Below are 27,018 nucleotides of genomic sequence, written 5' to 3'. Positions count from 1 at the left end.
AAACCACCTCCAGACCTCCATTCCCCACCGCACCCCATTACAACACCGGTCTATCACCTGCAGACGCTCACATCAGCGTGGTTTCTAAACTCTTTCCCTCCTCTGCGATGAGGAGTCAGACAGTAAGCAAAGCTACCCGGTGTGTCACATTGGCCCCTAGGGCCACCACTCACCCCCCACCTCAGACCAACAGGGAGAGAATCGACAGGTCTGGACACCTGGGCAACCTTGCTTCCCTGGGGTTTTCCTTCATCCCTCTCTCATTCCCACCCTCTTTGGTAATTTTGCTAAAACCATCTCGTCCCCTGTTTGTCTGTCCCCCCATCCAGACTGAGACCTACCCTCAGAGATACACACACAGACACACACACAGACACACACATGTGCAGGACCCAGGATGGACGCACAGACCCTCCAGCCAGCGAAGCCCATTCTCTGCACTGAGAGACTAGGACTATGGGAAGGAAAGTGGGGGAAGGGGCTGGCCTCTTTAAGCTTTGTGCCCCCTCATTTCCATTTTTCATTATAGTAAAATACACAGAACATAAAATTTACCATTTTAACGTGTACAATTCAGTGGCATTAAGTATATTCACATTATTGTGCAGCCGTCACCTCTCTAGTTCGGGAACAGTTTCATCCCTCCAAAAGTGTGTACCCGTTAGGAGTCACTCCCCACCCCTCCTCTCCCAGACCTCACCCGTCCCCGCCAACCACTAATCTACTTTCTGTCTATAGATTTGCCTGTTCTGGGCATTTCATATAAATGGAATCATATGTGTGGCCTTTTGTATCTGATTTCTCTCTCTCATCATGATGTTTTCAAGATTCACCCACATTGTAGCAGGTGTCAGTGCTTCATTCCTTTTTATGGCTGAGTAATATTCCATTACATGGATGTAGGCTTTTTAAGATTGGGGTCTCCCTGCCAAAACACACATGCCCCCTGCCCAAAGCAAAAGTATTCCTGTGACAACAGTACCTGGTCCACAGCAGGCAGTCCATAAATGCTGATTAGGCAAAGCAATGAGTGAATGGTACATTGGGCTGGAGCTGGTGTGAAAGCAGCTCTAGGGTGTGACACACCCGGGCTCCCACAGGGTGAGTCTCTTTCCAGCTGTGCCACCCAGGGATCTTTCTATCCTCTGAGCCTCAGCTTCCTCTCTAAATGGAATAAAACAGTAACTGTATCCAAAACTGCTTCAAGCGTGAATCCTGGAGAGTCAGGCAGGCCGGAGTTTGAACCCCAGCTCTGCCCTCACCCTCTGCATGACTTTGGGAGCGACTTTGTCTCCCTGGGTCTCAGTTTCCCCATCTGTAAGGTGGGGTAGACCCCACCATGGGGTGTTCTGGGGACATTTAACGTGGCTCCTGGGAGGAAGTGAATGGGGGGAAGTCAGGTGCAGTCTTCCCCTGGATGGGGTGAGCGGTCAAAGGAGTGGGGAGGGGGTTTTAAGCAGTGGGGGGGACCCACCCTCCCGCAGCCGGAGACCTCCAACTGGCAGGGGCGCATGCGCAAAGCAGCTCCGCGTCTCCTTTATAAGCACTGAGGCGGCGCTGGGGCTAGAGGAGCGCGGGGCGCAGGGGCTGGACCCGGCGCTGAGCGAGCCGAGCTAATCGTCCTTTGTGCCAACGCACCCCAGGATGCGTCCGAGCTAGGAGCCAGGTGGGGGTCCGTTGTGAGGAGGCGGCAGCGTTGGGAGAGAGGTCCTCGGCATTAGAGACAGAGCCTGGGATTGGGGAGGGGCCTGGGATCCGAGAGATACCCCCAGAATTGGGAGAGGGTTACGAGGGGGAGGGGGAGCCCTGGGTTGGGGAGGGAACGCAAACTGGGATGCGGCTTGAGAACGTCAGTGCATTCGGATTTGGGGGCAAGGTTGTTTGGAGAATGCAGAGACGACCCCACGGTGGGAAAGGGGCAGGGCTGGGGGTGGGTCTCAGAATTAGGAAGGGGGTACTGGGACCAAGGCCAGGGGAGGGGCACCCCGAGTTTAGAAAGAAGAAGGGGACACCCAGATGCTGTATGGGGACTCTAGGACAGGGGACCTCAGTGTCTGAGCTGAGACACCCCAGGATTTTAAGTGGGGATTCCCAATTTGCAGATGAAGGGAGGATGCTATGCTGGACTGCAGTGGGAGGGGCCCCTAGACCAGCCTGACCCAGTGGAAGGGGGTCGGCACTGAGAACGAACAGGCCATGTTGAAGGGGCGTTCTGTGGTCTCCCTGTCCTTTTGGTCACCACATCCTGGCTCAGGGAGGAGGCTCTGAGGGTTCCATCCCAAGGTGGTCCCTGTTATTCCTTCAGACCTGGAGTTGGGGTGCTGTCCCTTCTCCCAGGGAACACATTGGGTCTCCCAGGTGAATGCTGGGTCGGAGTCCCCTAAAGCACCAGTTGTGGATCTCCAGGACCTGTGAGGGGCACCAGTCCAAAGAGGGGGCCGCCATAAGCACCTCCACATCTGACCGCGTTTTCACTGTGATACACAGACCTTTGCCTCCCCCCTTCAGTTCCATCTGTCCATATGGATGCATGTGGAAGTTCTGGCTTGGTTTGGAGGCACAGGCACTGGGAAGCAGGGGGCTGGGACCCCAGGCCCAGCCTGGGAAGAAGCACCCCCCATTCCTGTACACAGGCTTTGTTCCTCTCAACAGCATTAATGGGAGACAGCCAGGCTGAGGAGAGGGTTGGCTCTGGGCCCCAGTGGGGGAAGGGTGGGGAGGGGCGGTGGGCAGACCATGGGACCCCAGAAGCCAGCAGCCTCACTGGCTTCTGGGCATTCCCAAATGGAAGGTGCCCCCGCCAGGGGGTGGGGGCTTTGTGTGTGTGTGTCTACCTGTGCTGGGAGAGGGTGTGTGCCCATAAGGGGGTTCTGGGGTCCTCTGTGAGTCTAATGTGACCAAGGTGTGTGTGTCTGTGTCAGGAACTTGTGCCAGGGGCCACATCACCAGGTGACAAAATGATGTGTGCCTCTCTGTCACCAAGGCCACATTTATCCAGCCCAGTCTGTGCCAGGGGCTGGCTTCGCCATGTGTGAGGAGCTGTGTCTGCCGATGTGGCCTCATGAGGGGTTTCTGTGGGAAGCCTGAGACTGTGGGTGTATGTCTTTGTGCAGAAGACGTGCTGCCTGCTTTGCAAGTGCCCATATTGTCTCTCTTTGTTAATGTCACTGTGAATCTTTGTGTGTGCATGTGAGTATCTCCTGAGCTCTGAGTCTGGGGTGTGTGGCTGCATGTGTGTCCCATGTGTAAAGCAAGGGTCCTCTCCGTGTGATTGGCAGAGTGGACCCTGGGTGTGAGATGTGGTCTGTGTACAGAGTTGGGAGCTAATGGGGCGACATTGGCAGGGGGTTCAGGTCCCCAAAGGGCAGCCTGGGATGATTTACTGAGCCGGCTTCCTTTCTTCTCGGAGGAGTTTCCATACTCTCACCTATGCACACACATATACCCTAACTCCCAAGCAAGAGAAATTCATGTGTGCTCATCAACCCTGCTGAGGGGCACTCAGACCCACACATCCAGAGACCACACAACATCCAGAGTCCCATATGCTCCGCCGAGTACACAGAGCTACTTTGGACCCGTGCACACATCCGCACAACACAGGGTGTAACCTCACGGACATCCTCGCCTGGACAGAGCACCTTCATGCACACCCAGGCACAAACACAAAAAAAGTGCCCGTTAGCAAACTCACCCTCACTCAGTTCTCTCTCTCTCTCTCTCTCTCTCTCTCCAGCCGGTCCGCCCCTCCCCCAACACCCCCGTAGGCCCCTGCTTGCATATGCATGAGGCTTATGCATTATTCATGAGGGGACTAGCCCCAGACAGCTGTGTAAATGCTCACCTCTGGCGGCCCCTGAGGGAGGAGGTATTTTAAGAGAAGTAGTGTGGGTGTGTGAGGGTTCAAAGTGGAGGGGATTGAGTGCCTGTGGGAGGGCATTTGTGCATGTGGGGGGGGGTCTACCTGAAACTGTCTGTCACCATGATGGACCACCTCTGTATACTTGAGTGTATACATGAAGTTTTGTGAACAAAAGCCTCTTTTTAATTTAACATTTCTAGGACTTCACACGTTTTAGCTCATTCCATCCTCACAATATCCCCATGAGGTATGTGCTGGGTGATCCTCATTTTACAAGTGGGGAAACTGAGGCACAGATGAAGCAGCCTGTCTAGGGTCATGTAACATGTAGGGAGCAGGGGCAGGGCTTGAAGCCCAGTCATCTGGATGTAGTCTGAGCTCTTAGCCATAGTGTGTGTGTGTGTGTGTGTGTAATTGTTGGAACTTGCCCCCTCCTATCGCCCTCCTGGGGCAGGTGCAGCCCAGAATCCTGCTTCACCCTCTAATACCCAGCCAGACAGTCCCAGTGCCTGGCCTCTACCCTGCTGTGCAGCCTTAAGCAAACCACTAGCCCTCTCTGGGCCCCGAGGCACTGCGATAAGAAGGCAAGACCAAGTGGGCACTGCCGCTGCATTGCTGCCTGAGTTCAGCACCACGGACAGGTCTGGGCCAGCCTCCCAGCAGGGGCCTTCCAGGGCGGGAACCACGCTGGAGAGGGGGCCAGCTGTACCCCCCAACACCCCATTCTGGACACTACCCACACTCCCCTCTCAGGGATATTCTTTTATGTGGGGGAAGGTGCAAGGGCTGGGTTTGTAGGATGTTCTAACTTCCCATTTGCTCCCACCTCCTGAGCCCTGAAGTGGGGTCCTTCCATAGAGTCCCTTGCCCAGGGTTTCTAGCCTCTTGAAGAATGTGAGTTCGGGGAGGGCACTGCTGTGTCCCCGTGCGTGGAATGGGTCTTGCTTACAGTTGGTGCTCAATAATTGTCCACTTTATGCCTGTAAGCCACAACTCCTGTAGAAGGCTGGACCCATGGCTGGAGTTTCTCTGTGGACCTAAGAGGCATCTTCGCCAGGCAGTGTGAAGTAGGGGGGAGGGTGGGTTGGGCTGGGGCGATGCCCTTTCCTCCAGGTGGGACTTGGCAGCACCTCAAAAATCCCAGAAACAAAGAATAGAATCTTGGCGACAACCAAATCCTGGAATTGAAGCTGAGAATTGTGTCATTCAATAAACCCAGATTAAAGGCAGGCATAGAGGCCAGCCTGCTGCCAGGTGTGGGACACTGGGCAGACCGGCACTGGCTGCTGCTCTCTAGGACCCACCAGTCTGATGGGGAGGCCAACTTGAAAAATGGGATTTTGATCTTGCCTCTGTTAAGGTCAATAATAACAACAGCTGAAATTTACTCCTTTGTACCAGGCATTTTATATGTATTGACTCTATTGACTCATCTATTCCTTTCAACTACCTTATGTTATCCCCATCTGACCTACTAAGAAACTGAGACACAGAAAAGCTAAGCGACCTACCCAAGGTCACACAGCAAGGAACAGACCCAGAGACAACCTCAGGTTCTCATTCACTCCAGCACCCATGCTTATGACCATGAGACATCACTGCTGGGATTCTGAAGTCAGCTGGTCCTGGGATTGGATCCTGGCTCCACCCTTGCTTGCTGCCTGTGTGACCTTGAGTGACACACTGGCCTCTCTGAGCCTATTTCCAGATTTGTAGAGAGGGGACTTGGTTTTTCCATACTGACTGTCTGGGAGGGTTGTGTTCATTCCTTCCTCCCTCTCCTTCTCGATCCAGGTCCAGGATGGGGGCCACATCTGTCTGGGCCTTGAGCCTCCTGGTGCTCCAGATGCTGTTCTTGGTGGCTGGGGAACAGGGTGAGTGGGCTTGGTGAGGTGGGAGAGGATGAGGTCTGGGGGATGGATAAGATGGGCTTTTTAACTCAAGAGCCTTCTCCTGCTGGTTCCCTAGCTTGGTGTGGAGACTAAAATGAGAATAGATGAAAAGGGTCTTTGAATAGTCAAAACTGAAAAAGATACCTGAAAGATTATTTTTAGTCATTGCCAGTGGAGGTTGGAGGCTCCTGCCTCTCACCTTTTTGCTATGATGAGCTAGAGAGAGAGAAAATGGGAGGAAGGGAGAGGTGGGAGAGGGAAGGGAGGAGAGAGAATAGTACGCCGTTGATTAGTAATGCCTGCCATGAGCAGAGCAATAGAAATAAAGGTCTGTCTGTATACCTCTCCCTGGCATCTCCCCGGTGGTGGTCAAAAGCCCAGGCTTTAGAAATGTTTCCTGATTTGTTCTGTGACCACAGGTAAGTACAATGATGTCTCTGAACCTCAGTTTTCTCAACTCCTCAAAAAGAGGATGACACATGGCTCTCTGTAGATGGTTATGAAAATCAGATGGGCTGCTTGCTATCTACAAAGTGCTTGTTATATAGAAGGTACTCCATAAACACCATTTCCCATCCAATGGCTGCCTCTGACTTTGATCCATGAAACCATGGCTCAAAGGACAGTGACTTTCTCATGGCCGCATAGTGAGTCAGTGACAGTCACTGGCCTCTGGGATCTGAACTTGAAGGGATTCACCCCATTGCTCTTCGGCTCACAGATTGAGGTGCAGATCACAGATCTGTACACTGCATCAGATGTTGTGCAGGCACCATAACCTCTCTGGCCTCAGTCTCCCTACTTATAAAGTGAGGGAAATAGTCTCTGCTGGTCGTTGCCTCTGACGCAGGCCTCTCTCCACCTCCCCCACCCCAGGCACACAGGACGCCACTATTGCTGCTACTGCTGCCACTGCCGCCACCGAGAAGGGGCTCCACATGCAGAAGGTGGGGTCTGGGTTGGTGCGGGCTGCACTGGCGGAGCTGGTGGCCCTGCCCTGTCTCTTCACCTTGCAGCCATGGCCGGGTGTAGCCCGAGAAGCCCCTCGGATCAAGTGGACCAAGGTGCACACTGCCTCAGGACAGTGGCAGGACTTGTCCATCCTGGTGGCCAAGGACAACGTGGTTCGAGTGGCCAAGGATTGGCAGGGACGTGTGTCTCTGCCCAGCTACCCTCAGCATCGGGCCAACGCCACACTGCTACTGGGGCCACTGAGGGCCAGCGACTCCGGGCTCTACCGCTGCCAGGTGGTGAGGGGCATCGAGGATGAGCAGGACCTGGTGTCCCTGGAGGTGACGGGTCAGTTGGTGGCAGGGGAGGGTCCAAGCCTGGGAGGGAGAGGGGCTGAGCCTGAAGCCCATCCACTGAATGTCATCTTAGAAATCAGTCCTGAACAGTGGGGATTCAGTCCCTTTCAGTTTTTCTGATAAAGTCACAAAGAAAGTCTCCACAGGTATTACCCCCTCTTTAACACCTCTCTCTCTTTTAGCTAAGAGCAAGCAGCCTCTGGCTCAGTCTCTCGGGAACCACAGGATTCTGTAGGATTTCATAACCTTGTTTTAAGTCCATTTCATGGTTACCTGCTTTCACAGGACGGAAAGGATATTGGCTTTCTGTTTAAAATAGGACTCCACATTTCTTTTTAAAATAAATTTGTTTTTTAAAAAGTGAGGTTCTCTTTTAAAATTGATTGAAAATAGACGTTAAGTAAATAACAGTCCTCAAATACCTCTTTAACCAATTCCTATATTAAATTCTTGCTGTTGAAATATCCAGTATAGTTTCTGTTTTCCTAACTGATTAAGGTGAACAAGGCAAAAATAGTTTTTTAATTATTAAATCGAAGTCCAAGAACAGGGTGTGGCACCCAATAGATGCCCAATAGATATGTGAGGAACGGCTGTGAATGCGCTGTTGTGTGGCAAGCACCCTGTGAACTCTTGCTGGGAAATTGATGTCCCTTAACCTCTGTTGGCTAAGGGCAAGTCCCTGCACCCCTGTCCTGCGGCACAGTGTTCCTTCACCCAACAGTGTCTCACTGCATATTTTATGGGGTTAACCAGTCACCCCGTTTCAAGGCCTCACTTCTAAAAACCAATAAACTTCAAAGAAAACTGGTAAGTGGGTAAGGAAGGGATTTCCACCTCTGGGATTTTTCAATGAATTCATTCGTCCAAAGATTAACTGAGCATCACATGACTGGGGACATAGTCACGACTGAGACACAGCTGCTGCCTTCCAGGAGCTCTCCATTTGATAAGATGGAGCAAAATGTGTCATTCCTTTGTCTTGCTCAGCCATTTCTTTCATCCCTAAATCAGAATTGTAATCACAGTAAGCCTACTATGTATTGATGCTTTATGTCCTGACTTATATGACACCTCCTCCAGGAAGCCTTCCATGACTCCATTCCTAGGGTGGGTAAGAACCACGTTTGTTCTCCCATTACTGCCAGTGCTTCCCCTATCAATGCATGTACTTAATTCCTAAAAGGCAGACTCTCTCTCTCTCTCACTCTTCTCCATGCCTCCTGTCACCTCCAGGGCCTAGCCCTGAGCGTGAAGAGTGCTATCTTTGGAGTCAGATATGAATTCTGGCTCGGTCTCAAACTGGCTGTGTGGCCCTGGACATGTCCCTCAACCTCTGTGAGCCTTAGTTTCCTCCTCTGGAAATGGAGATAATCATACGGTTGTCGTAAAATTTCAATGATATAGTGCTTGTAAGTGCTTTTTATGTGGTAAATATTTGACAATTCCTAGCTCTTGATGGCCACTGTTACCAGTTTCCTCATCTGTAAAATGGGGGCATATCAGTCTCATTCCCCACCATTGCCCTAGCACCACGCCTGGTGCTGAATAAATGGAGGTGGTACAGGGCATTGTACTGCAGCATGTCTATTATTATTAGACTGAGGGGTCGGGGGCATTCTGCAGAGGGAGGTTTGTTCTTGAAGATTCCAGCATAAATCGGTCCCCTATCCTGCATGTTCCCCCACAGGTGTTGTATTCCACTACCGGGCAGCCCAGGATCGCTATGCACTGACCTTCGTTGAGGCCCAGGAGGCCTGCCGTCTCAGCTCAGCCACCATTGCAGCGCCACGGCACCTGCAGGCTGCCTTTGAGGACGGCTTTGACAATTGTGACGCCGGGTGGCTCTCAGACCGCACTGTTCGGTGAGGGGGTACACAGGGTGGGGAAGATGGAGAGCTGGCCCCTGAGGAAAGATGGTTCTTGGGGGCCCCAGGAGCACACATCCTTGTCTTGTCAGGTATCCTATCACCCAGTCCCGTCCTGGTTGCTATGGCGACCGTAGCAGCCTTCCAGGGGTGAGGAGCTATGGGAGGCGCGACCCACGGGAACTCTACGATGTGTATTGCTTTGCCCGTGAGCTGGGGGGTAAGTCTGGGGCTGGCAGGAATCCCCCTTTCCCTGAGCAGTTGTTACCTTCCCCAAACCCCATCCCTCCTAAGTCTCATCCTTCTCTAAACCTGCAGCCAAGACCTGGGCCCACCCCTTACGAGCTTTCCTCCCCTCCCTGAGCCCCTCTCCTTCTCTGTGCCCCTTTCCTCTCTCTGGGCCTCTTCCATTTCTGAGGCTGTCTCTTTTTCTGAGTATCTCCTCGTCCCTGAACCCTTCTCCCCCTTCCTATCTCCCCTCTGCCTCTCCCCCTCACCAAGACCCTCCCTCTCTCTGACGCCTGAGTTACCTCATTTGTAAAAAAGAAAAAAAAAAAGCTAAAGCCGCCTCTTCGGCCGTGTCGCAGCTTTATGGGGTGGGGCCGGCTTCCGGGACTTCGGGGGAGGGTCCCCCAAGCCTCCGAACCTAGGTTCGCGCCTTCCCGCAGGCGAGGTCTTCTACGTGGGCCCGGCCCGCCGCCTGACCCTGGCCGGGGCGCGTGCCCAGTGCCGCCGCCAGGGTGCCGCGCTGGCCTCGGTGGGGCAGCTGCACCTGGCCTGGCACGAAGGCTTGGACCAATGCGACCCGGGCTGGCTGGCCGACGGCAGCGTGCGGTACCCGATCCAGACGCCACGCCGGCGCTGCGGGGGCCCAGCCCCAGGCGTGCGCACAGTCTACCGGTTCGCCAACCGCACCGGATTCCCGGCTCCTGGAGCGCGCTTCGACGCCTACTGCTTCCGAGGTGCGTGGGGAGCCAAGTCCCAGGGAGGGCATCCCTGGTGGTCACGCCCCGGAGGGTACGTCCCTCGTGGCTGTGCCCAAGGGCACGCACCTCGGTAAAGGCCACGCTCCCGAGATCGTTGCTCTCTGGCGGAGGTGGACCAGGTGCAGGGGAGGTACACGGGAAAACTGCTTCGCGATAAGCCTTGTCCCCGGATAAAAGTCACGCCGTTGAGCCAGGCTTTCTCCTGGAGCCCGGCTCTGGGGGGAAGACCCGGCCGCAAGCTCTGGCGGGAAGTCCTGTTTATGGGGTGGGCTATAATCCCTGAGGTCCCTGAAAGACACGCCCCTTGAGGGAGAGTGTCTAACCTGGAGCCATGCCCATAAGCACCCCCTGAGGAGGAAGTGATGCCTCGACTAGCCACGCCCCCTCGGCCAGGCCACATCCCCACGGACGCGCGACTGGGGGTGATTCTCGCCTTTGTGGCAGTGCCACAGCCTCAGAAGCTGCAAAACTCAACTCTGAGGAGTTTTTAGTCTTCTACATAAGGGGGACAAAAATTCCTTTGTAAGAAGGCCACACCTATGAGGCACTTTCTTCCCCGCGGGGAGGAGCCACAGCCCTGGGCTGACCTGCCCCATGAGAGTTGACCACTGCCTGAGCTTCACCCACGAACCAAGCTGTCTCTTGACCCCTTACTGTAAGCAGTTGACTCTGACCTTGACAGTGGGCCCAAGCCTGAACAGTGAGGGTGATAACTTTGCCTGTCTCTCTCTCTCTCTCTCTCTCTCTCTCTCTCTCTCTCTCTCTCTCTCTCTCTCTCGGATTCCAGAAACCAACCAGAGAGACAGAAGGGCACAAAGAGACAGAGAGAAAACAAGTCTGTGTTGCAGCATGCTGGAATGTGGGTAGACTTCAGGCAGAACTTCCCAGCCAGACCCTGAGCCTAACACAACCTCTTCTGCTTTCTCCCACAGCTCATCACCCTACACCACAACATGGAGACCTAGAGACCCCCTCGTCTGGGGATGAGGGAGAGATTCTGTCAGCAGAAGGGCCCCCCGCCCGAGAACTGGAGCCCAGCCTAGGGGAGGAGGTCACCCCTGACTTCCAGGAGCCTCTGGTGTCCAGTGGGGAGGAAGAGCCTCTGATCTTGGCAGAGAAGCAGGAGTCTCAAAAGACCCATGGCCCTGCCCTTGGGGGCCCCACACTAACCTCAAGGCCTGCCCTGGAGGCTGAGGAGGTGTGGCTGAGCACGGTGGCCGCCCACCCCAGCAGCGTGGAAGCAGGCACTGCTGAGGCAACCCCAGCTGGCCTCACGCCCAAGAGGAAGGGGCGCTTTAAAGTGTTGAATGGTCGCCATTTCCAGCAGCAGGAATCCCAGCAAGGGCTGGAGGTGGGTCTCAAGGCCAATGCCCAGCCCCCTACCCCAGAGGCTGCTGGGAATCATGTGGAGCCTCCCCTGGCCACCGGAGCTATAGACACCTCAGGGAGTGGCCGGAGCCAAAGCCCCTGGGCCGTACTGACCAATGAGGTGGAAGTGCCTGGAGCTGGTGAGTGGGGTCCAAGGGGGAGATGGGACCTGAGTGGAGACCTGAGGGGCCAGGGGGAGGAGATTCAAAATTCCTGCTGGGTCCCCTGGCCTCACTGAGGCTCAGAAGGCCTCTCTTGGGCCTAAACCCAAGAGACACTCAACAGAAGGACCTGCTGAGATATAATTATAATTACTATTGTTGATATTGTTGCAGGTTCCCCTGGTGGCAGGAGCACCCCAGAGCCCTGGCTGTGGCCCCCAACTATGGCCCCACCCAGCATCCCAGGCCCTAGCAGGGCCCTTGGCCTGGAGCTAAAGGAAGCCAAGGGCCCCAGTGTGAGGCTGGCCACCCCCAACCTTCCCTGGTCCCCCTCAGAAGCCACTGCCCTGGTTCGTAGCCCCTCAGAGGGTCCCAGCACTGCCCCCTGGGAGGCATCCCCCATGGTCCCTTCCCTAGACCTCCCTGTCATGGCCATGCTTCGTGCCCCCAAACTATGGCTCCTACCACACCCTACACCCCTCCCCACCCAGGCCAATGGGGTCAAGGGACACAGTGAGGCCATGGCCGCTGCCCCACCCTCCCCAGCCTTGGAGACTCAGGCTGGTCCCCAGGACTCCATTTATCCAGAGGTGTATTCCTTGCCCCCTTCCTTGGACCTGACAGGACAGGGTGGAGAGGCCATGTTCCTGACATTTAGTGATCATGGAGCAGGAAGTCCTACTGCCTCCTCACAGGTAGCCATGAACACACGAGCTGGAGCCAGTTCTAGCTCCCCCAGGGCAGGCTTTGGAGAAATTGGGGGGACAAGCCCCACTGAGCTCAGCAAAACTGAACACCCCAGATCTAGCCCACAGGCTTCTGTGTATGGGAATGTGGCAGCAGATTTCACCCCCACAGAGATGGCCACTGAGCCCATGGGAGTGAGAGACATCTCGGGGTCTGAGTCCGGGGTCTTTAGCACAGCAGAGAGTCCCACTTCTGGCTCACAGGGCACATGGCCCTCACTGCACAGTGAAGGGCTGGACCTCCGCCCCCATTCTGCACCATTGGGGGACCCCGGAGTCTCCTTGATGCCCAGGGTCACCCTGGAGTCTTGGGCTGCTACAGATGGAGGAGCCATGGTGGGTCCCACAGATTCCACAGATACACTGGACCCCAGTGATGCTGGTGGGATTTGGGAACCTGGATCCCGTGTTATTGAAGGAACTGAACGCCCCATCTTGAGCCCTCAAGTGGCTGTGGATACAAGCATGGTGACATCCCTCATGTCCTTGGACCAGGAGGACAAAGTTGGGGTCCTGGCCATATCCGGCTCCCAACCCCAACCAGAGCCAAAGGACCAGATGGTAACCCAGGGAATGCTGGGAGCCTCGGTCTCTCCACAAGAGGGCGGCCCCCTGAGGGAGCCCACTTTTGCTCCTTGGACACCTGTGGCGGCCAGCATGGATGAGCCTGTGTTAGTGTCCTCGGGGGAGCCTACAGTGCCGTGGGACTCCCTCAGCAACCTGCTGCCTGCCCCCCGGGTCCCGGATGAGTTTGATCTGGAAGTTCTGGCGGGAAATGCCAGTGTGGAGGAGTCAGCAAGTGGAGAGGAGCCCGCCCTGCCAGGGACCCCTGCAAATGGAAGTGCAGAGCAGAGTGAGTTCAAAGCTTGTGGCCTCATCCAGCCTACTGTGGCCAGGGCTTGGAGACCAGGGAGGAAGGGTTGTTCCTGGGGACCTGGGAAGGTTTCTAGCAGGGGATGACGTTGGAGGTAGGTGCTTATCAGGCGAGTTGAATTATGGAAAGGGTGTTCCTGGCAGAGGTACCAGCCTGGGCAAAGGCACAAGGTCAAGTTGATGTATTTTGAGTGACAGCGAATGATGGGGGAATGATGAGGCGCTGGGTAGCATTTAATTTTGGTTCAATCAACAACTCATGTTCATGGCCACACTGAGCCCAGAGAGTGATGTATAATGCTGGGGGCCGGCCTTCATCAATACCCCAGTCAGGGGAAGACAGAGCTGGACACAGACACTTCCCAGGGGGGGCCGATAGAGGAGACATGGCAGGGAGGACTTCCTGGAGAGGTGGGAATTGCAGCTAGAATTCAGTGGGATACATCGTGGGGGACCTCGAGCGCCAGGAAAAATGGACACTGGAATGGGGTGGGAGTGGGGACTATCATCCCCATTTTACAGACAGCAAACTGAGGCTGAGGGAGGAATGTCACTACTGGCTAGTCAGTGACCAAACTTCAGTGAGAGCCCAAGTTTGCATAAGCCTTAGCTGCTCGGGGCCCAGCAGAGTCCAGAAGAAGCCACCACCTTGTTCTCCTGGGACCAGGTCTACCCGCAGCTTACCTGTGGTAAACTCTTTCTTTCTTTTTTTTTTTTTTATTAAATTTATTGGGGTGACAATTGTTAGTAAAATTACATAGATTTCAGGTGTACAATTCTGTATTACATCATCTATAAATCCCATTGTGTGTTCATCACCCATGGTAAACTCTTTCTGTAGGTCCTGCATATTGAGCTGTGTTTTGGTCAAGTGAGCTCTTTATTAAAAAAAAAAAAGAAGAAAAGAAAAGAAAAAAGAAAAAAAAGCAGCAGCTAATTAAAAGATACTTTCTGGGTTGCAAAACACTCTTATTAACACAATTGGTTTTATATTTGCTCCGTTTTTTGAAGGCGAAGTGGAAATAGTGGATGCAGGGTTTCATCTGCCACCTGTGTCCAGGGCTGGATTTCCTTTTCTTAGATGCTCAGCAGGCAGGCAGACCCCAGACAGGATTGCATGTGTTGATAAAGGCTGATGCTCAGCAGCGAAGACCCACATTCTTGGCTTATTCGAGCACTTTAGTGGACTCATCTTGGTTAACCCTTATCACGTCCTTGTGGAACTAGTGCTAGCAGGCCCCTCACTCTAGGATGGGGACACTAAGGCACAGGAAGGTCAAGTGACTTGTGCAGAGTCAGGCAGCTGGGACTGTCAAGGATAAAGTTTGAAACCAGGTCGACAACATAGCCTGTCTTAACCATTAGACTGTACAACACGTATTTCATTGGTGTGGGGGAAAAAATACCTGAGGTCTTGGCAGGGGGTGAACTCACCCTGGAGGGAGCAGAGAAGAGACTGGTGTGGGGGATGGGCAGCGGAAAGGAGCTAGAGAAGGGGGGTCAGAGAAATGGGAGGGAAACCGTGAAGAGGGGTGCGAAGGAAAGTGTATTTGGAAGAGCCCCCAGGGCCATGGCTGGCTCTTTCTTGGACTTTTTTGTAGTCTTGGCTCCAGACTGAAGCCAGTGGCAGCTGGGTTGGAGGGAGGCAGGCAGTGCTGGGGGGAGGGTACCTACCCACCCACAGCTTGAAGCAGAAATGCTAATGAAGCCAAAAATAAGTGTAGCACCAGCAAGCTACTGAGTCACCGCCAGTCCGTGGGCAGGTGTCGGCCGCTTGGGGCACCTGGTGGGGCTCACGCATCCCTGCGTTCCGCAGCCCCACGTGTGTGCACACACATGAGCTGGGGTGCCACCAGGGATAAATACAGCCACAGACCCTTCTGGCCATCCATGGGGGCACAGGCCGCCCCCCCCCCCCCCAGGGACAGGCTTCAGCCCCTGCAGGAAGGCCTTCATTCAATTAGCAAGCAATTATTGAGTGCCCGCTGTGTTCCAGGCCCCATGCTGAGACCAAGTCCTTTGTCCTCTGGAAGCTGACATTCTAGAGCAGCACTCTAGAACTTTCTCTATGATGGAAATGCTCCTATCTAATGCAGTAACAATCAGCCACACGTGGCTATTAAGTCCTTGAAAAGTGGTCAGTGAAACTGAGGAATTGCATTTGTACCTTTATTCCCTTTTAGTAACTTAAACTTAAATAGCTATATATGGCTGCCATGTGGAAGGAATATCAATGCTCTGGGGGGGAGGCACAGACATGTAACAATGATCCTAATAAATAACTAAACGACATTGGAGGTTAGAAAGTGATATGGGCAAAGAGACAAGTGAAACTAAGAGTGGGGAGGAGGGTGCCAGTGTGTGGTTTCCAGTTCTGGAAGGGGTGTCAGAAGGACCTCTCTAGCCAGATGAAATCTGAGCAATCCTGAAGGAGGTGAGGGAGGAGCCATGCAGAGATCTGGGGGAAGAGCTTTCCAGGCAGTGGGAACAGCTCATGCAAAGGGCCTGGGGCAGAACCCTGCCAGCCTGTAGTAAGATTGGCAAGGTCAGTGTGACTAGAGTGGAGTGAGCAAGGGAGAGAGGAGGACAAGGGCAGGGAGATGTTGGGAAGACCAAGGACTTTGACTTTTCCTCTGAAGGCAATGGGGAGCCATGGAGGGACATGACAGGTGTATATAGGCTCCCTCTGGCAGCTACGAGGAAAACAGAGGCCAGGAGACCAGGGAGTTGGTGACAGCTTGTTACCGCCTCAGTTTCTTGTGAGGCGCCAGACGAAGCCAAAACAAATAAATTCCAGGTTACAGGGGCTGGAAGTCTTAAACTGGGCTTCCAGAACCCTGGAGGCCAGTCTTGGCTCTCGTATTGTCGCGCTTTGTGGCTTTGAGGCAGGCCCTTCCCTTCTCTGGGCCTCAGTTCTTGTGTCCGTGCAGTGGAAGTGTTGAACACTCCCCAGATATGGGGGTTCTTTATCTGCCTCTCCCAGGCTCCAGGGTAGAGACCACCCATCCAAAGGCATCTAGACCCCCAAGATGGGGAGGGGAGACCCTCCTGACTCCAGGGAAACCCAGGTGATGGGGGAAGTGGCTGGGGAGGGCTACAGGGACCCACATTCCTGAATGGTCCCTGGGTGCCTGGTCCATGTCAAGCAATGCTTAGACCCCTCAAGAGGCCCAGAATGATATACACAGAACTGGACGTGTATGGACTGGTCAGGACTGGGGGGAGAGAGATGAACTATTTTTATTTCTATTTTGTAGATAAGACAACTGAAATTCAGAGAAGTAATTTGCCCAGGGTCCTCTAGTGAGTGGCAGAGCCAGGGATTGAATAGCCTCTCTGACTCAAGAGCCCACGGTTATACAAGTAACCACTGTAATCCACCACCTCTCCACAATATAACCACTGAGACTGAAAAGAATTGAGCATCAAAAGAATTGAGCCACCACATAAAGGATGTCATGGTTCCCACCCTTACAACCTTGTATCCACTGCTGCGCTCTAAATTGTGAAAAATGCAGTGGCCAGCAGGGCACGTCCAGAACAGAGGGACAAGTCAGGGAGGGCACTTAAACCCATGTTCTAGAAGAAGGTTTCCTAAGAAGCTTTGGGAAGCCCATTCTAGTTCAGTCTGAGGAAGGGCTTTACCACGGACAGGACAGCTCACAGATGCTTTGGGGCAGTTCCTGGAAGGAGTAAGCTCCTGTCACAGGGGCACGTAAGAGGAATTTGGTGACTACCTATTGGGAAGTTATAGAGGGGACCCCACAGAGTGGGGTTGGGCCAGGGGACCTTTAGGATACTGAGGTCTAGATTCCAGGAAGGCAAACCTGGTGGTGTGACTGCTCCCCGCACTGCCTGTCCATTCTGCAGCCCCCTCGGATCCCTGTGAGAACAACCCTTGCCTGCACGGGGGCACCTGTCAAGCCAATGGTACTATGTACGGCTGTAGCTGTGACCAGGGCTTCGCTGGGGAGAACTGTGAAATTGGTGAGTGCCCCGCACTTGGGACCTGAACCTGGATTTGTCTGACTCCAGAGCCTTGGGTTTACCCCATGAGAACTCAGGGTTCACCTGGCTTTAGATGCTCCCTTCTCCACCCCACTCCTTGGATTTGGTAAATCAGCCCCAGCCCCAGCCAGCTTAGCTCTCATCCTGGAGGCTGAGGCTCCATTACTACCGGGCAGGAGTGGGGAGGGAAAGATGAAGGGATGGTAAGGCTCAGCCTCCTTCCAGCCAAGGGCCCCAGGGGATCTCACCCTTTCCTGGGTGGGCAGGGGTATAAGTACCACCACCAGAACTGTCGGATGCCAGCCCCAAAGCCCAACACAAGAAATATGACAGATTATGAAATTATAACAATAAAAATAAGTCCCGTAATTTCTTGAGCTCTGTGCATCATCTCATTGACTTAAGAACCCTCACAACCACACTACTCATTACAGAGTATAACAATAAATATAAATGATATGATTTCTTGAGCTCTTACATTGACTCACAACTACCCTGGAGAAAGTGCCATTGTTATCACCACTTTGCAAAAAGAAAGGAAGTGAGTCTTGAGAGTGGAAGTGACTTGCCCAGCGTCATACATGCCTCAGGCACTGTCTCCACAAGTGTGGTAGGAGAGGAAGTTCACCTGGGTATCTACCTCTGCAAACAGCTTTGTGACTCTGTGCAAGTCCTTGCAAATGCCCTGGGACCCAGATTTCCTAGATTCCACATTCCAAAAAGACCCTCCAGCTTTGGCACTCTGTAGGTCTGTTGGCGAGAGTATAACCTTCATTGTGCTGGAGTCAGGTGGAATGTGCCGCACACGCAGGCCCTCAGCCAGCCCAGTGGCATCTGCTCTCATTAATACTAATTTATGTTAATCATGTGAGGCTCCACCCACTTGACCTCCAGAGTCCTGGGACCATCTGGGCAGAGTGCTGCTGCTGCACTCAGGTTGAGGATGGATGGCAGGATCCTGACCCCATCTTCTGCCTGGTTTCTTGTGGGGACTGGGAGCCAAGGGGAGGCTGACCTCCGAAGCAGCTCCTCTCTCTTCCCTCCAGACATTGACGACTGTGTCTCCAGCCCCTGTGAGAACGGAGGGACGTGCATCGATGAGGTGAACGCCTTTGTCTGCCTTTGCCTCCCCAGCTATGGCGGCAGCCTCTGTGAGAAAGGTGAGTCTCTGCTGAGACCCCAGAAACAAGAGGGGGGTGGGTGCCACGCCACAGGCTTGAGTTCTCCATCTCAGGTTCCATGGCTGTGAATCCAACAGAAGGCAAACTCTTTTTTTAACCTTCACATAATGTAGAATTAACCTTTTTAGACCGTACAATTCAAAGGCATTCAATACATTCCCAGTGTTGTTGCAACCATCACCTCTAGCAAGTTCCAAGACATTTCCATCACCCCAAAAGGAGACCCTGTTCCTATTACTGGTCACTCTTCATTCCCCGCCCCCAGCCCCTGGTAGCCACTAATCTGCTTTCTGTCTCTATGGATTTGCCTGTTCTGGACATTTCATGTCAGTGGGATCACACACTATGTGGTCTTTTGTGTCTGGCTTCTGTCACTCAGCGTCGTGTTTCTGAGGTTCATCCACATTGTAGCGTGTCAGTGCTTTGTTCCTCTTTATCGCTGAATAATATCCCATATGTATTATATTGGATGGACTGCATTTTATCTATCACTTGATAGATATTTGGGTTGTTTTCCCCTTGTGGCTAGTGCAAATATGCTTCAATGAACATTCATGTACAAGTTTTCATTTGGATACCTGTTTTCCATTCTTTTGGGTTTATACCTAGGAGTGGAATGGCTGGGTCATATGGTAATTTTATGTTTAACTTTTTGAGGAACCACGCAACTGTTTTCCTCAGCATCGTTTTACATCCCCATCGGCAGTATATAAGCGTTCCCATTTCTCCACAACCTCACTGACACTTGTTGTTTTCCTGTTTTAAAATTATGGCCATCCTAGTGTGTGTGAAGTGGTATTTCACTGTGGTTTGATTTGCATTTCCTAATGACTAATGATGTTGACAATCTTTTCATGTGCTTCTTGGCCATTTGTATATCTTTTTGGCAGAAATAGCTATTTGAGCCTTTTGCTAGGAGGGAAATTTTAGGCCTTTCTGAGACTATTTCCTGAGTTCCCAGGTCCACACCAAGGGTGTGGCCCCACAGATCAGAGGAGACACCAGAGGGGGGATGAGAGGGGATGGGTGTGATGACCTTCCTGTTGAATCTCTTCCAGCAATGAAGAAAAGAAGTGGAGGAGGGAGGTGAAGTGAAGAAGGAGGGAGGTGGAAAGGGGGGAAAGAGCCTCAGATGGAGGGGGATGGACCCAGGAAGAGGGATGACTTAGCCCCACAGTGACCTTGGATGGGCCCTCTCTGGCGGGCTGGCTGTACTCATGACCAGACCTTCTCCCACTCCTTTCCCACCTCCCAGACACGGAGGGCTGTGACCACGGCTGGCACAAGTTCCAGGGCCACTGCTACCGGTACTTTGCTCATCGGCGGGCGTGGGAGGATGCCGAGAGGGACTGCCGCCGCCGAGCTGGCCACCTGACCAGCATCCACTCACCTGAGGAACACAGCTTCATTAACAGTAGGGACTCTGGGGTGGGCAGGGGTGGCCCTGCAGTCCCTTTGACAGGGCAGTTTCCCAGGATCCTAAAGGTGCACCTTTCTGAAGCTGTGTTCATTAGCGCAAGCACTGACCACTTAGTAATTCCCATGTCTGTTTATGTATTTGTTAATTCATGCATTCTCTTCATTCATTCACTCATCATATATTTACTGAGCACTTGCTCTGTGCCAGGCACTGCTGCAGGCACTGGGACACAGCAGTGAGTGAGATGCACATTGTCCTGTCCTCAGAGAATGACATTGTGAGGGATATAGGCAAACAAGTAAATATCTAATTCAATAATTCTACACTATAATTTAGCTGGTCCTAAGTACACTGATGACATATAAAACCGGGGGATAGAGGGCAATGGGGAAGCATCCGTGATGTGTGGAATAAAATGAGGAAGGAGCTGTGCAGAGTCCTAGGGAAAGAGTGTCTCCTAATTAAGTTCCGCAGTTATTGATTCATTCATTATCCCTCCTGCCGTCTGTGCACCCATCCATTTATTCATGTTTCTCCGCATCCTGTCCCGTTAATTCTTTCCTTTGTTCATTCCCTAGTTCACTCATGTCTTTTTCCTGGCTGTAATCAAACACCCTCCTCCTCCACTTCCTCTGTCCTCCATGACTGACTGGCTCACTGGGTTGCACCACCATGCTGTCCAGAGCCACCTGAAGGCTCTCCTGTCCCTTACTCTCTCATTTCTGCAAAGAACTGACATGTCTTTGTTTATTCCTTTCTCTGGCTATTTGTTTAAGCCACAAATCATGCCAAGGCCAGTGCCTAATTCCAGCCCTTTCTGTGCCCCCAACCCCCGGTGAGAGGGCAACCAGAGTCCCCCCCTGCTGGGGAGTAAGGAAACCTTGCCTCCAGCCTATGCTCAGGCTGAGGAAGGAGCTGGTCCCCCTCCCCACCTGCCTCCCGCTCCTAGGGGGCTCCTCCCCAAGACTGGGGAGGGGCTCTGGGTAGCCCCCTCACTCCCACCTCCATCCCTTTTCCCCTCCAACCCACCTCCAGGCTGGGGAAGGGGCTGGGTCTGCCCTTCGTGGGTCCTCCCACACCCTCCATCCCACCTCCAGCCTGCATCCTAGGCTGGGGGAGGAGTGGGCACCCAGCCCTCATGACCCTCCACCCCCGCAGGCTTTGGGCGAGAAAACACATGGATTGGCCTGAATGACAGGATCGTGGAGAGGGATTTCCAATGGACTGACAACACGGGGCTGGTGAGTGGCAGGAGCCTGGGTCTCTGCCACCAGGCTGCTGACTAAGATCCCACCAAGAACAGAGGAATGTGTGTGAGCCACATGGCTCCATGCCCTGACCTCACTTTACCCTCTTGTATAAATCAGCCGTCAGAGGTCTGGAGTAGGCAAAGGAACTTCAGCGATGCCCCAAATCACCTGACTTTCCGGTCCTGTAGCGGGCCCATCCATCTAGTGACTGAGGCTATAAACCAAGACTGGGCTTGACAACCCCTTTGCTCACTATGGTCCTCCAGCCATGGGCTCTGAGATATTCCCATTTCCCTACATCCCCCTGCTGCTCAGCCTCTGTTATTGCTCACTGGGACCCCTGCAGTAGCCCCCATACTCACACACACAAACACACACACTTGCGACCTGCTTCCTGCCCTTCTACCTGGTGGCCATGGGGACTTTTTAAAATTGAGGTGAAATTTACATAATATAAAATTAATCAACACCTAACGCAGGGACAGCCAGTTAGCTCAGTTGGTTAGAGTGTGGTGCTCTTAACAACGAGGTTGCCAGTTTAATCCCCACATGGGCCAGTGTGAGCTGCGCCCTCCACAACTAGATTGAAACAACTACTTGGCTTGGAGGGGATGAGTCCTGGAAAAACACACTTAAAATAAATAAAAGTTTTTTTAAAAAAAAACCTAAAACAAATATAAAATAATATTGAATGTCAACTATAATTGAAACATAAAAAAATTAAAAGTAAATAAAATAATAAAATTAATCATTTTAAAGTGTATTTAGTTTATTCACAATGTTGTGCAATCACCACCTCTATCTAGTCCCAGAATATTTTCCTCACCCCAAAGGAAACCCTATACATGGGACCTTATAAAAACCATACATCACCAAGCTGACAGAAACATCTTTATAGGGAGAGACACAGAAAGGAAGGACTGAGGCTTCCAAATCAGGAACTGAGGACCCGCTTTCCCAACAGTCATTATAAAATGTATTGTCTTTTACATTCTTTCAAGGACTTTTCTAATAAAATTTTTCAAAAATACAAGAGAAAAAAAATAAATTTTAAAAATAAAAATAAAAAATAAATATATATACAAAAACCATACATCAGATCAAGATTCTCCCTGCTTCAAGTTTTGTCAGACTCCCCATGGTTCTCAAGATAGTGACCCCCCTCCTCCTGCTGTGCAAAACAGTGTGGTAATTCCTCAAAAAGTTAAATATGGACTTAGCACATGACCCAGCAATTCCACATCTGGGTATGTGCCCGAAAGAAGGGAAAGCAGAGACTGAGATACTGGTACACACATGTTCACAGTAGCACTAGTCACAGTTTCCAAAAGGAACAACCCAAATGTCCATCAACAGCTGAATGGAGACACAAAATGTTGTTCAAGCATACAATGAGTACGATGAAAAAATAAATAAAATGAAGCACAGACACACCCTACAATGTGGATGAAACTTGAAAACAGGATGCCTAGTGAAAGAATCCAGACGTAAAAGGACACATATTGTATGATTCCATTGATAGGAAATGTCCAGAACAGGCAAATCCATACAATCAGAAAGTGGATTAGTGGTTGCCAGGGGCTGAGGGAGGGGAGATGGGGAGGGGCTGCTCATGGGGACAGAGTTTCGGTTTGGTGTAATGAAAAAGTTCTGGGAACAAAACAAAAAAAAAAGAAGTTCTGGGAACAGATGGCAGTGATGGTTGCACAACATTGTAGATCTAAATGCCCACGAAGTGGAAACTTAAAAATGGTTAAAATGGTAAATTTTATGTTGTATGTATTTTGCCATAATTGAAAAAATATCCACATCCACTTCTCTACCACAAGGTCTGGCCCCTGACCACCCTCTGGCCACACCTCAATTCCATTGAGCATCTCTAAACATACTGGCCTCTATTCTGTTCCTCAAATGGGACAAGCTCAGTCTTGCCTCTGGGGCTTTGCACTCGCTGTTCCCTCTGCTTGGAACTCTGTTCCCTGCTTGCATCATTCCTATCCTTGAGTCTTCAATTCTTCCGTTGCATCCTCAAGGAAGCCCTCCCGGACTTCCAGGCTGAGGTTACCTTTTGTTCAACTATTTATCTAACAATGAGTGACTCATATTGGAAACAGATTTTCAGGGAGCAAGACAGGAGGCAGAGCACTGCAGCCTCCCAACCAGTGGAGGAGTAACTCAGACTGCAGTGGCAGCTACCTTCAGGGCGGTCAGAACAGTGCCCATTATAGAGATGGAAACACTGAGTCCCTATGAGTCTGAGTGGTCTGGCCAGAGGAACCCCGCAGTGGATAGTGGCAGAGTCTGAGCCAGGACATCAGTCCCCTGAGTATCCCTTGCTCCCCATTCCTGCAGCAATACGAGAACTGGCGAGAGAACCAGCCAGACAATTTCTTCGCCGGCGGGGAGGATTGTGTGGTAATGGTGGCACATGAGAGTGGGCGCTGGAACGACGTTCCCTGCAACTACAACCTCCCTTATGTCTGTAAGAAGGGCACAGGTACGCTGCCATCCTCCCCTCTTTTCCTTCTTTTCAATGTTTTGTTTAAGTCTGTAAATATAAGAGTCAGCCCCACTCAAGAGAGCCTGTTTTTTTCCACCCTTGCCAACTCTGTGCATTCCCAAACTTTTTCTTCTTTATGCATCTAAGTGGTGAAAAAAATGTATCTCAATGTTATTGTAGTTTGCACATCTTCAAGGGTGAGAACAACCAATTGTTCATATGTTGATAAGCTATTTATATGTATTTATTTTCCTATGACCTGTCAGTTCATCTCCTTTGCCTAATTTTCTATCACCTTGTTGGTCTTACTGATTTGTAAGAGCTCTTTATATACTAAGAAAACATTTACATGCATTCTTGTGTCCACCTTGCTCTTATACTTCTGTTTAAGAGTATAAATTCTTCCATTTCTTTGCCAATTCTCATGTCCTTTCTTCGTTTCCTTTGCTCAGATTGTTCTTGCTTCCCATCTCTTTCGTTCCCATCATGCATAAGAATTAGGGGGTGGGATGTGTCCAAGAGGTTCCTGCTCATAAGGGGCTCCTGGTCTGGGTGGAGGAGACAGACACAGCCCCTCCAGCCCTGTGAGGTCACAGCTGGGCAAAGGACGGGACCTGGACAGGTGTGTCATTCCCAAGAGAGGACGTCAGTTCAGCCCCTTGGTGGCCACTTCCTTAACTGGGATTTCCTCTATCCTCAGTGCTGTGTGGTCCCCCTCCAGCAGTGGAGAACGCTTCACCCATCGGTGCCCACAAGGCCAAGTATAATGTCCATGCTACTGTACGCTACCAGTGTGATGAAGGATTTGCCCAACACCATGTGGCCATCATCCGGTGCCAGAGCAATGGCAAGTGGGACCGGCCCCAAATTGTCTGCACCAAACGTAAGTCGCTATCCCCAGATACCCCAACACAAGTTTCTAGCTATTTGTAGTCTCTGATGAAAACATTTTATGACTATATATACGTTGATCTGTCTGAATGTCTGCCGAATGATGCAGCCTGGCAGATAAGTGAGAACTTACCAGCCTGCCTGTTGTTTCCTCCATGTCCCCTCCCCACCGAGGAGGCCCACTGCATCAGGCCACCTGCCTCTCATCACCTTTTGCCATTTCCCTGTTATCCTTCACTTCCCTGCAGTCAGACGGTCCCATCGGATGCGGCGACACCATCACCACCACCAACACCACCACCAGCGTCGCCACCACAAATCACGTAAGGAGCGCAGAAAACACAAGAAACACCCAGCAGAGGACTGGGAGAAAGAGGAAGGGAATTTCTGCTGAAGAGCCAGGCAAAACAAAGCACAATCCCCTTCCCGCATCTCCTCTGGAGTCTTCACCTGGGGAGACAGAGCCCAGAGAGAAACAAGAGGGTCTGGAAGCCCCTGAACCCCAAAACACATTCCCCCACCACATAATCCTTTGTAAAAAGCTCCTCCCTCCTCTTTCTTACATACACAGGTCCTCTTGGCAGGTGTAGCCATGTGTCTGAAAATCCAGTTCTAGCCAGGCTGGAATCTGGGAGCATCTCCCGCTGGAGGGAAGCACAATCAGCAAAGATTACTCTTTGCTGCACTAGTTTAGTCTTTTGTTGGCAAGGCTGACTGACAGTTGTTTAAATAAGGCTTCGATGAGGGTACAGAGTGTATGTTTGGATTCACACTAAGGAATTGATTTTCACACTAGAAATTTAAGCTTCGTAAACTGTCAGGTGTCCTAAACACAGCCTGAAGCCTTTAGTGAAGGTCACTGGCTTTGGGAGTAGAAAACGACATGGAAGCACACTGGTTGAACTTGACGACTGCTCTTCCTTTACCCTGGACTTCAGCCCAAGTCCAGTCGTTGGTCTTGGTGGATAAACCGTGTTAAACTCCTATGTACTGAATTTTAGGAATGTTTTTAGAATAATCTTCTGTGCCCTCAGAGTTAGGGATCAGAATAGTCAGAGTAACAATGTGGGCAATAGAGGGAAAGTGTGTTGCTTACCCTCCCAGGTATAGTCCCAGTGCTGAGATTTGGTGGTTCTGCATGTGTGGTGAATCACATGCGTGCACACACACACACACACACACACACACACACACAGACACACACACACACAGATGAGAGGATATTTAGGGCTTGACAAGCCCAGATTTCTTCCCCCCCCCATCTCTCAGGGAGACAAAGAACCTCCTTTCTGGACTGAGGAGGTGCCAAGTTGTCTAGCTCAGTGCCCCTACCTATCCCTCAAGCAGACATTGGTAGTGCACTGCCCTGCTCCATTCCTGTCTCCATCCACTGCCTGAGAGACTAGAAATGCTTAAAAACTGAAGTAGTGACATCTATCTGCAGTCATGTTATAGAAAGATGCACAGTGTTAAAACCGAAACACACACACACATTTTCTCTCATAGTTTTTTTCTTTTCTAACTTTTTAAGTAGGAAAGAACTCACTAGGCCTTATTTCCCCAAATCTGCAACCTATAAAAGGACTTTCCAAGCTGAAGGCCAAGATCCAGCTCCCTGATATCTGGGAGGAAAGTTCCACAGCTTTTCCTCCATGTTTTGTCTACTCTCAGCTCCTCCAGTCTGGGTAAAATCTGTGGACTGGTGTTAAAAACCACAGTGGAGAATGGCACTTTACAGGGGGAAAAAAAGGTCCATCTAAGTGTCCACTAGAAAAAGGAACATGTTGACTGAGCCTATGTCCCTCCTGAGAAGTAATAATTATAGTTGACAACTTTGGAGTAGGTACCATGCTAAGAACTTATTCACTATCTCCTTGAATTTTCTCAACAACCTAGTGACTTAGGAGCCATTATATTCTCATTTTACACATGACAAAATTAAGGCTCAGACAAAAGAAAGGCATAGCCAAGAAAGAAGTAAGGGTTTAGTCCTGCCTCCATCTTATACGAAGCACTATTCTCTACTTTGGAGAAGAGATCAAAACATAATTGCACTTCTCCTACACATACAGGCAGATTTAGGAAAAGATTGAGAAGTGCAAACTAGACCCTCATCTTTGACCATGGTCTTTAGTTTTCCCTGCTGTAGACATTATCCATTGAGAAAGCCCAGGGAAATAGGTTTGCCTTCTTGCTTTGATAATTCTTCTTGGTTTAAAATATATGATAACAACACATCTTCAGTCTTTCATGTCACAAAAGAATTTTCCTTTGTTGAGGAGCTGGAGATGCAATTTTGGGGGGGGGGGTCTTAGTTTATGCTCCCTGCCCTTGGCCCCCTCAGTCCCTTGCCCTGCCCCCACCCCAGCTCCATGGTGGAAGGGGCCTCTGGTCTTTTCTAAAGTGGGTGGTTTGTCTTTTGGTCTTTCCCTTTGGGATGTGTGTGTGTGTTTGTGTGTTTGCGTGTGCCGTGTGTGGCATGTGTGTGAGTGTGTGTGTGAACAGCTTTGGGTTCCACTAGTTTTGCTGTGAGCTGCAGTGTTCTGTGGGTCTGTGGTATCTGACACTGTGGACTAATGTACTTCTTGGACATTTTAATAAAATTTTTTAACAGTTCAATATGACTGTTGCTTCCTGACACATTCCTTCATTCATTCAGCAAATACTTACTGAGCAGCTATTATGAGCTGCACACTGTGCTGGAT

At 51.4% G+C, this 27,018-nt stretch overlaps 1 protein-coding gene across 1 annotated transcript; it reads left to right on the top strand.

The window, feature by feature from the left end:
- The first annotated feature begins 1,527 nt into the window (after window positions 1-1,527).
- Window positions 1,528-26,932, top strand: NCAN (neurocan). The gene is made up of 15 exons (XM_019737008.2): window positions 1,528-1,666; window positions 5,657-5,736; window positions 6,631-7,053; window positions 8,752-8,926; window positions 9,022-9,149; window positions 9,598-9,891; window positions 10,848-11,423; window positions 11,619-13,043; window positions 16,934-17,050; window positions 18,118-18,231; window positions 19,508-19,666; window positions 20,831-20,913; window positions 23,275-23,419; window positions 24,123-24,305; window positions 24,562-26,932. The coding sequence occupies exons 2-15, from the start codon at window positions 5,664-5,666 to the stop codon at window positions 24,705-24,707; spliced, it is 4,041 nt and encodes a 1,346-aa protein (XP_019592567.2). The 5' UTR covers window positions 1,528-1,666; window positions 5,657-5,663; the 3' UTR covers window positions 24,708-26,932.
- The last annotated feature ends 86 nt before the right edge of the window (window positions 26,933-27,018 follow it).

This window comes from Rhinolophus sinicus, linkage group LG07 (assembly GCF_036562045.2).
Source record: "Rhinolophus sinicus isolate RSC01 linkage group LG07, ASM3656204v1, whole genome shotgun sequence".
NCBI lineage: Eukaryota > Metazoa > Chordata > Mammalia > Chiroptera > Rhinolophidae > Rhinolophus > Rhinolophus sinicus.
This window is presented reverse-complemented; position numbering and strand designations above follow the sequence as displayed.

What these genes read in the sequence shown, in the direction of transcription:
- NCAN (XM_019737008.2), top strand. Translation starts at nt 5,664, where the DNA reads ATGGGGGCCACATCTGTCTGGGCCTTGAGCCTCCTGGTGCTCCAGATG. An exon ending in CGGCAGCCTCTGTGAGAAAG is followed by an intron (nt 18,232 to 19,507) that starts GTGAGTCTCTGC and finishes CCCACCTCCCAG; the next exon opens with ACACGGAGGGCTGTGACCAC. An exon ending in GGAACACAGCTTCATTAACA is followed by an intron (nt 19,667 to 20,830) that starts GTAGGGACTCTG and finishes CCACCCCCGCAG; the next exon opens with GCTTTGGGCGAGAAAACACA.